The sequence below is a fragment of the Pteropus alecto genome, unplaced genomic scaffold (genome assembly GCF_000325575.1).
Source record: "Pteropus alecto unplaced genomic scaffold, ASM32557v1 scaffold45, whole genome shotgun sequence".
Lineage (NCBI taxonomy): Eukaryota > Metazoa > Chordata > Mammalia > Chiroptera > Pteropodidae > Pteropus > Pteropus alecto.
The window spans coordinates 5248065-5260204 of NW_006442491.1; the positions used below are offsets into that span (position 1 = coordinate 5248065).

Consider the following 12140-nt stretch of genomic DNA (forward strand, 5'->3'; position numbering starts at 1 on the left):
CTGGCAAACCTACATATGCTGGCTATGAAGAGGAAACCAGAAATATCGACGATATCCCTGAATATTTACCTTTTAAGTGAAAGGTAATACTTACATCCATATTTATGTACATATATGAAATGACTAGAGAAGTGACGACTATACTAGCTTATGTTGTGCAAACTTTGCTTTTTGTCCCACAGGAATTTGGAGAGAAAAAAGCTCACTGTGGTCCACAGAATCAGGGAAGCTTTGGAGCCCAGTCTTGAAGGATGGATGGAACATGGATCCAAGGGAAAAAAGAGGTTTTATTCTAGACAGATGTAGCATTAAGCAAAGATTCATCAGACAGAACTATTTTGCCAAAGACTGATTTTTACTTAAATATGTATTGGAGCAAAATCATTCAGGTAAGAGATGTTACTTCAGAGAGATATGGAGAGGTAAGGAGAGAGGTAGCAAGGTAGAAGCCCATGTCTCCTAGATAGGAATTGAAGGTTTGAGGCCATGATTAAAAACCAGTGGGCTCCTCTTCGAGAAAGAATGAGAGAGAAACAGACTTAGGTATCTGATTTCACTCTATAGTATGAGTTCTTTGAGATTTGAAAGTAAGTGTATTGAGACGATTCAACCTCATTTATGATGAGATTGTCCCGACACCTCCACGCTCAAATTCTGTCATCAAAACTGTAAATCTCTCATTAGGTTGTTTACCTGTATACAAAAAAAAAAAAAAAAAAAAGTAACCTTCTTGGACAATTAGTAAGTTAAGCCATTATCAGTCTTGGCTACATCTAGATTTGATTAAGTTTCTAAGATCATATCCTAGGGCCATATTTTCAAAAGGAGAAATAAAGAGGAGATAGCAAAATCTGCCTACACTATGAAAAGGTGCATGGTAGCGGGGAGAAAGTAACAGCTACTTGTGCATCAACGGTAGCTTTTTACACTCTAGAACTGAAGACTTTGGCATACTCCAATGCCCATCATGCCCTGCAGAGCACTTAGGTTGGTTTGGTAAGTACTAGGGTAAAAAGCATGAGTTCATCTCTGAAAGATATGCATTTAAATCTTTGGTTGTTTTTATCATGGGCTTTATTGAGTCAATTTCCTTATCAGTACCATAGGGTTAATAATAATAGTTGCTTCCTAAAAATTATTGAGAATATTAAATAAGAATGTATGTAAGGACTCCAGCACATAAAGGTTCCCTATAACTGTCAGCTAATAATAATCACTATTATATTTATGGCGCCTGCGTCCTGGCTCTTCCCAAGTTTGAGGAGTGGGGTGGGAAAGAAGGAGGGTCTGCTTGCTTATTGGTTTGGCGGCACTCTTAAAATAGTCCCCAGGCCCTGGGCCAGAACAACAGCGGGCTGCTCCCTCAGCTGGCGTCCTCTTTCTCCTGCTCTACCCACGCTTCCCTGGAGCAACAAGTTCCCTTCTGCAAGACCCGCCCGCGCGCCACTGGCAGACCCAGCGCCTCTTTCGAGACCTCTCACAAACTCGCTGTCAAAGCCACCTGGGGTCGAAATTGCGACTGCCAACGCCCTACCGAGGCGAGAGAGCTCGCAGCATGTGAAAGAGCACTTGCCGCGGCTGGGAGGGAGGTGGGAGGCGTGGGAAGTTGGGACAGAGGGACTGATATGAGTCCCAGTTCGCGCTGCCCTTGAGGAGCAAAAGCAACGACAGAGAGCTCCCACCCTTCATCTCAAGCCTCCTTCCTGGGTTCAAGAGGGAGATTGGGCCCGGAATCCCACAAACCTCCAGCCGGCCCTCTGGTTGCCAAATTACATCCCTTTGTCCTCTAGGTTCTGCTCTCCTCGGTTTCTCCTTGCACCCTTACTCTATCCCACCACTCACCAGGTCCCGTAAGGACACTTGATATCCCTGACATGATATTTCGCAAAAAGAGCAGGTAAGTCACCCAGTGCTCTTCTCTTCCTTTCCTTCACAGGATGGGTACCCTGAACTCTCCAAAGGAGTCCCCAGGCATCCTAGACTGGGAGCCCCATCCAGTTGACCAAACCGTAGAACTCTGACAACTTACTGGGATGGGGATCCCCGCGTCCTCTTGGGAAAGCCAAGCCGGCTGCTCACAAACCAGGAGAGGCACCCCGACTTCTCCGCAGGAAACTCCCCTTAAAATCTACCTTTCCAGCTTCTATAGCTGTTCGTTGAGAACGTGAGCACTAACTAGGAGTACGCTCCGGGGGTGGGCTGTGGTGGGCGGGGACGAAGGCGAGAAGTTCAGCCCCGATTTTGGGAAGAAAAACCAGTTCAGGTCTGCTTTCCCTGGAAGAGAGCGGGGACCGAAGTCACCGGGAGGGAAATCCTCCTGGCGCGGGGTCCAAAGAGCACAGAGATGAATTACAATGTCTAAGCTTCTAGCCCTGTCCGTCCGAAATTACTCTTTCTGCGGGGTTGGGAGCAGGGGATATATCTCTGGCAGGACAGCCAACGCCAAGCCCAGATGTTCAGCACTTTATCCCTCCATTCCCAGGCAGCCTTGAGAACTTGGTACCTCGGACAGCAGCCCGACGCACAGCATTGTTTGAAATGTGTCATCCTGTTTTCGCTACCAAGTCAAAGAGCAATAAATTATTTTTAATGACCTTACTAGTAGAATTTGAAGGACATTTTAATTACATAACCCGTGAAAGATCACTGGAGGCAATGTCGCGTTAAAGAGCCGATGGCATAATGTCTGCATCGCATGAGAAAGAGAGAAAACTTGCAAATCTGCAATGAGATTGCGCAGGGCTGTCCCCGTTTTGAAACAACATGCGAAATGCAAGGGATAGCTTACCTTTCGGACTCCAAAGCCGTGTTCTCCTGCAACTTGGCGAGCTTCTTCCTCTCCTCCTTTATGCAACTCCACAAGAAAATGATTCGTGAAGACTGGTCTCTCGGCAGATGCAAAGACCATGATACAGAAGAGGAGCCCGGCGGCCGCCTTCCACCGGGAGAAACAGCCACCTTTCATCTTTCTTTGGGAGTGGAAAGTGGTGCTAGGAGGCGCACAGGCTGGCGGAGCAGGGGACCCGGAGGAAAGATGCAAATAAAAAAAAATATGTATATACAGTTTTTGTTGTTTGTTTGTTGTTTTAAAAGAAATCTTTGTGTAGAGGAAGAGACTAGGGGCATAGAAAGCAGCAAATCAGTGTGTGATCTCCAGCATCTGGCTCGCGGGGAAGCCGTGTAGTCAGGCGGCCCAGTTCGCTGGCAGAGGTGCAAATGTGGGGAGCTGTGTGTATCTGAGAGAAAGAGCGAGTGTATGTCTGTGCTTGATGCTAAATCTGCATTTTCAGCTCCTCCTTAGCTCTAATTCCACTGGGTCGGGAGGAGAGCACCAGCCTGGGTGACGTGCATCCTCCAGCAGCCAATGACGATGGGAGAAGCAGCGAACCCCGCCCTGGGCCACCCCGGGCCCGCCCCTGTCCGCCCCCGGCCTGGCGGGTTTGCCTCGGCTAGGGGGGTGCTTCTCTCTGAGAGTCCTCTCCCCCGTCCCTGTCAGCACCCCGGAGAGCTCCTCCATCTCCTTACCCAGGCCCTCCTTGCTCCCAGGAAAATCCCCCCATTAGTAACCTGATCGGCGGCACCCGAGTGATGTCATTGTTTGTGGAAATTTGTAAGGCTCTGTAGAGGGAATTACGGTGTGTGCCACTTTCTGAGGCCCCGAGGGGAGCTGGGGCACCGACCTCTGCCTATTCCTCTTTTCTGATAATTTTCCCCTGCAAAAACTTGCCTCTTCTCATCCACTCACCCACTCACTCACTCACTCACTCACTCACTCACTCACTCACTCACTCACAGCATACTTGCCTCCCCTTCTCTGAATAGCAAAGCAAATATTAACTCTCCTCTTGCCTCCACTTTGAGATAACACCTTTGCTCCCCTTCCTGGTACTGGGAGCGTTGGGAAAAGCAGCCTTCTAGGGGTGGTGACTCATGGGGGCGAGAGTGCAGGAACGAGCTATTGTATGTATGTATGTATGAATGTATGTATTTATGTCTGTTTGTCTGTCTGTCTGTATGTATGTAGGTAGGTAGGTATGTATGTATGCTCCAGGCAGGTCTATAACTAAGCAGCTGGGAAGCCTAGCAGGAGATCCAGCTTGCCTCACCAGCAATTGTGGTTAAATGCGACTCCTCTAGGAGTCTAAGCTGCTCTGCCTACACCACCTTCAAGGAAACAGCTGCTGGGACTGATACACCTAGAATACATTCTCAGATTTAGGGATATTGGTTGCCCGAGGACAGCAAGGGTGTGAATTTGGGAAGGTGTATCCACCAATCCCAGGCTCTGGACCAAGATTCCATTTCAGCATTCTTAACTAGGGGTTAATTCAGGCAGAGTGTCAGGGGATCAGCTAAGTTATCCAGTTGAGAACTGTACACTCCCACTCTATTAATTGCTTACAACTGACTTCTTCTTGTTAGAGAGAAAGCAAGGACATGATGTCTGCAACAACATGAGAGAGTATTGTTTTAAAGCAACTCAAATATTGTTGAATTACAGAGTATGTACATTGATCTTGATTACCAAGTTCTAAATGCTGCTTTACTTGGATAAGAGATAAGAGACCTTTCTGACAGAGAGAAGGGAGAGAGAGAGAATATTGACATATTGCACACACATATCTCTACCTATCTATCTATCTATCTATCTATCTATCTATCTATCTATCATCTATCTATTTATCTTTACAGACTTTCTCCTTTTCATTTTAGTGTAAAGTCAGAACCTACAAAAAATACATTATTGGTAGAAATGAATACTCATTTAATGCCGTGGGACTCAGTGTCTTCACAGCAGATCTCCTTGCTGACATAGTTGGCTCCCCTAGAGACCTTTCAAACATTGCCAAATAAAAATGTAGGCATTATTGGAGGTTTTAATTAAAGTATAAGAAATCTATATGCAATTATTATTATTATTATTAGTAGTAGTAGTAGTAGTAGTAGTAGTAGTAGTAGTAGTAGTAATAGTAGTACTTGAATTACTTTAAGAAAAGCTAAGTGAGGTGCTGAAAAGTGAGGTGTTAGGATATAGGCTAAAGATGAGAGGGGCCAAAGTAGAGATAAGGTTTCCACAAAAGTGTTAATAAAAGGAAAGAGAGCTGCTCATTTTCTCACTTCTTTGCTGTTCATAGGCTCATTTCTGCTGAGATTCTTTTTTATTACCCTATCTTACTCCACAGCTTACCCCTCATAGTCCATCTGTTTGATTTTAACACTAGGTTTTCTTATGCAGAGACCTTCAAATTTTCCTATTTCTCTTTTTCTTACATTTTATCCATATTTTGAATCAAAATACTAGGCTGGTATGAAGAACTTTCAAATTGTTTTTCTTGCCCTGTATTGTCATTTGAGAAAAATGACACCAAATGTGAAAATTACATTAGATGGATTCACAATCATGGAGAGCATTTCAAAAGCAGCAACAGAGATAAAAATCTAAGTCTTCAGAAAAATAGATTCTAAAGAGCATCAAATAAGTCAATTTAGAAAATTATGGGTGTCATGAAATAGCACTGCTAATGTAGCTAAATCTCTCTGAAAATGAACATGAAATTACCATCTATTCAGAGATATTTATTAATTTTTTTCTGAAACCACAGAGCAATACTTTATTTTATAAATAAATTTCTAAGATAAAATGCTAATAAATGTTGGATCTTACGTATCTGCATTTCAAATAATTAAAACCACATAAAGTTGGGTACAAGCTAAATAAAGCCTTAGATGGATGATTAAAAAGAGCCATTTTTAGTGGTTTACATAGAATAGAGTTCATCATAGTATTGTCAGAACAGCATAGTAAATGAAAATAGAATTCTTTTTGTGATGCAAATGATAAATATCTAATGCATAACAATGTAGTAGCAAGTGGAGGAAGTGTATTGATACATTAATTGTTATTTGAAATACAAAGACAAATCCATGTGGATGTACACAATGCTTCTTTTAGATAACTATTTCTAAGCTCTTTTTTCCCTCAAATGCCAATAGTAACTTTGGAATAAGAAGGTGAACAGGAGAATGGCAGCAGAATGTTTCAAGAACTGAAATGGAATCCTGTTGACAGAAACTCTATTGTAGGCTCTGCTGTCACTGACTGTGCCACATGGGGTAAACCACTGCATCTCTCAAATGCCCTGTCTCCTTATCTGTAAAAGATACTGTTAGGTTATATATTCTTCAGGTCAAAAACCTACAATTTCAAAGAGATATCAAAGTACAGACAATAATGTAGAACGTATCAACAGCGTGAGAAATGTTGAGGACAGTCATATATTTTTTTATAACATTTATGGTGGCCAAGAAATATTTATTTTTATATAACCTCCCCATAAAAGTCTCATATTTGCTAATTTTGTGGATATGAAGAAAGAATAACTGACACAAACTGAGTGACAGTACCAGACATAAAAACCATCAGTATGTTTAGGTTCTTATTATTTAAGATACTGTTGTATCTGTTGAGAAAACATGAATATTTGGTTTCAGTTCAGATATGCCACATACCCCCTAGAGTCTCTTTGACATCATTGTCCCACAAAGACCAGAAATTCCCATTTTATGACTTCATAACTGTAAATCAACAGATCTATGTGTAATTAAAGAACCCAAACCACCCAAGGTATACTTGGGATCTCCCCGACTCAGATGTACCTCTGGGAAGAACTTTGGGCCCAGGGAGCTTCAGTTCAAGGGAAACCCATTACTGAGTAGAAGAGAGAAAGCTAGAAGCAGCCTTAGGAGAGGCTGCTGAATCTTTGAATATTCTTTGGGCCATTATGGAAAAGATCTTAGGTTCTGTTGATTTCTTTTCAATTGGATGGGGTGTAATCTGAAGGGGAATAAAACATGTACATCAGAAAGTACAATTTAAAATACAGCTGTGTTAAAAGTCAGTTTGGGCTTTGCCATTTCTTTTGCATTCATTCTGAGCACTTTAAGTGCAGCAGTAATAATTTCATCAGATGTCACAATTCTCTACTATCATACTGTATTACTAATACTTTCAAGTAGAGTCCTTCTAATGACCCTGCCCTGGCTGTCTCCTCCACCCCAGCCCATACTCAGGCTTTCTGAAGCATTGTTACCACTTAATGAGTTTCTGCCAAATTTTGAATTCAACATTGACAAAGTTTTTCTTATTTTATCCAGACGATTTTTATTTTCTAAGATCTCATCTTATTTCTTTTTGTGATATTTATCTACAGTCTTGTATTTGCTGTATTTTAAAATTCAAGGACTCAGAAATTTTTAATTAGTTCCTTGATATGCACTCACTTCTTCTAAATCATTGAAATTCACTTGGTCTTGCCTCCCATTCCTATAGCCTTTATCAACTTTTACCTTTTCCTTAAATGACCTATCTCTGTTTTTTCTTTAGTTGCAAAGTCTTAGCTGATTTTTGTTATCTAAGCTATCCTAAATTAATATAGTGTGGAGGACTCATTGGGCTTTATCAAGTGTTTTATTATCATCAAAGCATTAAATCTAGAGTGCTTTAGATTTTATTCATTTTGTAACTTCATCAATAAGTGGTCAGATTTATTCAGACTAATCAACTCTTCATAAACAAAAGTTACTCATTGCTTCCTTATTTTTTGACATAGCAAAAATTAATTTTTTTTGTGCTTATTTAGGTTTTATTATCTTGGTAGAATTTGAGGTAGCTAAATAATGAGGACTAAGAATTGTTTTAATGTTCTTTTGAAAATTGGGAACACATTACTATTTACTATCTTTAGGTTCCTTTTAGTCTACAGGAAAACAAAATAATGTCTGCTCACCTGGAAAGGTAATTAGCTATTTCTCAGGGCTTATTGGAACGTTGCTTATTGTCTATAGAAAGTGATTATCTATTCATGAATTCTCTACCTTGAGTTATTTCCCTTTTTATGGTCTTTTAAAAAAATACAGTAAATGTTCAACTCACTTTTTGAATGATTATGGAAATTATCTTTAACAAGAAGATTATTTTTGTTTTTTTTTGCTCCTTAAACTAAATATAATGTAGAAATAATTCAGAGGGAACAAAGCATATCACTTGTTAGCAAATATAAACTAGACTTTAAGAAGATAAAAATATTATTTGTAAAATAAAAGTTCTAGCATTAAAATGTACTTACTAGTTTTTAAGGCTAACTCTGGCATTGCAATGAAATGGCGTTGCAAGGAAAGTCTTTACTTATAACTAGATTCTTTGGGTAATTACACACTATTTAATATTGTTTTGGATGACCTAGCCCAAATAGAAAAATTGATATGTAATGTTATTTAACATCCTGGAAGAACGTCTATAAATTTATGGCTGTGCTGTCAGATATTCCTTTTTCCATTTCTTCTGAAAATATTTGATCCTTTAGTGGTTTTAGAAACATAGCATAGTCTATTTTATGAAAGTTTATCATACAATATTCATTTTATTTTCTTCTGATACTAGAGAGAGTGAAGCAAAAATACACCTTAGAAACATATTTATAAAACTAGCTACTCAAAACAATACCTGTGGCCTTTATAGATTTATTTTATCTTTTAAATTTTTGCAATCAAGAGATTATAATTGATATAGGATCCAATCATAGTATTCTTAATTTCTAATAACACACTCCATGATGCATCAATTTCTGCTAGTGGCCTCAAGTTCATATCAATTTTATTTGGATCACAGTGTTAAAAAAATAACCACCACCCTTTAAAAATAGATAATTTCTTATAAAAGAAAATTTCAAGATATAGTTTCTTTAGGAATGATCGATGATTTGGCAACATAGTAGCAATTAGCTGGAGTTAATAGTTGCCATCCTCCTTCTCCTCCCCCAAATGTAATAGGACTTGAGCTACCTAGTTTGCCAGAATCCTCACCTAGTCTCCTGACTCATGTGTTTTACATTTCTGACCTGGTTCATAAAGCCATCTAAATTTGTGACTTCTGGTTTAAACAATCTCTGAGGTCTATTTCATTTTGTTATAGAGATTTTTATAATGCCTTTAATAGAACACACTTAAATAATATGGAAATAAGAGTGTATTCTCTAAAAAAATTAGCATAGATGTAAAAAAGCTTAACATATTAAACTCAGACTTCCAGAATAGACTTTCAGTGAAATGGAAAGTCTTAGCCAAAAGTCACATTTTTTAACATCAGATAACACAGAATAGACAAATTGGCATTTCCTCCCTTCTCTGTTAGTGAAAACCTTTGCAAATGTCCAATATGGTTAGCTTTTCTTATGTTCTGCATTTTGCTATAGGGTAGTCCTTAGAGGAATTCCTGGGGAATATAGAACTAGGATTACCAATATGAGAAGATGAGATAATGAGAAAGAATATGAATTAGACTATAAATACTGAAGAGAGGGTAGAGTGGCATTGTGGGAAGATTGTGAGACTGGAAGTAAAGATTCTTTTGTTTAATGCTGGCTGTGTGTCATTTTAGCCATGTGACCTGTAGTAAATCACTTCATTCTCTGTGCCTCAATGTTAAGTGGGAGTAGGGATTAATTGCTTAGACTGATTGTGTCTAAGATTGTTTAGAGATAATTTTCAATCATAATATTCTAGATCAAGCAATCATTCCTCTCATGCATCTTGTATCTCTTAAGGTTTACTGGCTGCATACGCTATGTAATGGTAAGTGAAGTACAGAAATGTGGTTATATAAAGTATAACAAAATTATTATAATCATTGACTGTATTTATAGGTACAGAGAACAAACTGATGGTTGCCAGAGTGGAGAGGGGTAGGCGGATAGATGGAATAAGTGAAGAGAATTAAGAGGTACAAACTTCCATTTATGAAATAAATAAGTCACAGGGATGTAATGTACAACATAGGGAATATAGTCAATAATATTGTAATAATTTTGTATGAGGATGCGTGATAACTAGACTTATCAAGGTGATCATTTCATAATATATAAAAATATTGAATCACTATCTTGTACACCTGAAACTAATATAATATTATGTGTCAACTATAATTCAAATAAAAAACAACTAAAAAAACCCCCAAGGTATAGCTATCATTGCCACTATATGTTGTATAACAAATCGCACTAAACTTAATGACTTACAACGAGTGTTTTATTCTTATGTTGTAATTGCCTGTGGTTTGGCTGATCTAGGCTGGGCTTGGATGAGTGGCTTTACTTCAGGATATAGATTGGCTCAACTTGGCTCCAGCCTGTGAGTTTGGTTTAGATCTTCTCTGCATGTACTTTTTTGAAGCCCAGACTGAAGTGGCAGTGGTTACTTGAGGCGTACTCTTCTTATGACTCAAAAACTCAGGCCAAACCCAGAACAACAGTTAAGCCCTCTGTTGCACTATGTCCACTAGCGTTCTATTAGCCAAAGCAAGTCAGTCACAAGCCAAGGCTAACTTTGTCCATAGTAAGAGACTGAGGAGAGAGCTTTGTTGAATACTAATACAAATTATAACAAGAAAAGTCCAGCATCTATAAACATTTTTATTGAAAAGCCTATTTTTACAAGTCAATTAATGATAAAAAGCCAATTTAAATAACTGTCTCAGGAACTATTTTAAAGGATTAATTTCTAAATTAATATGTATGATGAATCTAGGGTATGTTCTAAATATTGAGAAAGACCATTTCAATAATTTTATTTCTGTGTGGAAGAATAAATTACTCTTCTTTTAGAGGCCTTTAGAATTAGAGTAGGTATCCTTTAGGACATTTTTTCAAAATAGTCAAGTAAGCATTGCTGGGGCCTGAGTATGACTTGAATGACAATGTTCAGTTTGAGGATGACAGAAATAAGGTTAATGTGGCCTCAAAATGGATCGGCTCAGACTAAACCAGAATAAAATATATGAAGCCTAGAGTTGAGAAATGGTTGTAGAATCTAGTTATGTGACTTTAGACTTCAAACACATTCTAGACTGTAATTTTCCACTTGTATTAATTCTTCTTTTTCTCCTCCTCCTCCACCTCCTCCTCCTCTCCCTCCCTGTCCCCTACTCCTTCTCCTCCTTCTCCTTTTTGTCTGTTACAAGTAATAGAACTGGAACACTAGCTGAATTAAACAAAGAAGGAGATTCCTTGTTTTACATCCTTAAAAAGTCCACAAGTAGATATGGATTCAGGCAACGCTGAATCCAGAGCTTTCTCTATCTTCATTTTTAGCATCTGATATACTTTTTGTTGGTTTAACTTCAGAGGAAAGGAAGCTTTTTTCCCCCAGTAATTTTTGTAAAATCTTGGAATAGCAGTTCATTCTTGGCTTGTGGCATGTGACCAATTCTTCCCCAATACAGAGTCCAGAGGATTGGAGTCAGCTACTAGCCAGGCTTGTGCATTGTGCTTTCTCCTGGAACTGACACATGACCTGAATTTTATGCACTGAGAATAGAGATGTTTTTATTAGATGAAAAAAACCAGAGGGCTTTTCCCCATAGAATAAGGCAAGAACTTTAAATGGATAAAAACGACATATATGTATTATAATTTTTAAAAATTTATTTATTTTAATTAGTTTCAAGTATACACCACATTGGTTAGATATCTATATAGTTCATAAAACAATCCCCCCAATTGCTCACTCCCTCCCCTGACCCTCCACCTAGCCAACGTATTAATGCTAACTGCATTCCCTATACTGTGCTCTCCATCCCCATGACCATCCATCAGCTACTAATTTGTACTTCTTTAACCCTTCACCCCATTCTCCCAGCCCCCCAACTCCCTCCCTTCTGTTTATCATTAAATTGTCCACTATATTTGTGAATCTGTTTTTTGTTAGTTTGTTCTTTTTTATTCCTTAGATTCCATATATCAGTGAAATCACATAGTGTTTATCTTTCTCTGTCTGACTTAAATATCTTTTAGGTTCATCAAAGCAATATCTTTTTCCATCTCCTTCCTTTTAGTCTGTGTGTGTCTTTTAATCTGAAGTGAGTGTCTTATAGGCAACGTGTAGGGGTCTTATTTTCCTTTCCATTCAACCACTCTATCTTTTGATTAGAACACTTAATTCTTTTCTATTTGAAGTATGTAGTGATAGGAATGTAGTTGTTACTATTCTTTATTCTTGTTTTTGATACATGTTTTTTCTTCTTAAAGAAGTCCCTCTAACATTTCCTGTAATATTGGCTTGGTGTTGATGAACTTTAGCTTTCTCTT

The 12140-nt window shown here is 38.7% G+C and overlaps 1 protein-coding gene across 2 annotated transcripts in view; it reads right to left on the reverse strand.

Moving 5' to 3' along the window:
• The window catches only part of PCSK2 (proprotein convertase subtilisin/kexin type 2), a 247401-nt gene extending 244136 nt beyond the window's left edge, over window positions 1-3265 (reverse strand). Inside the window, exon 1 of one of the 2 annotated variants that reach the window (XM_006921572.2) lies at window positions 2789-3265. In XM_006921572.2, the coding sequence (XP_006921634.1) occupies window positions 2789-2965 (177 nt within the window). In that variant the 5' untranslated portion in view covers window positions 2966-3265. The remainder of the gene's footprint in view (window positions 1-2788) is intronic. The other variant, XM_006921573.1, reaches the window with a different exon arrangement.
• Between the last annotated feature and the right edge of the window lie 8875 nt (window positions 3266-12140).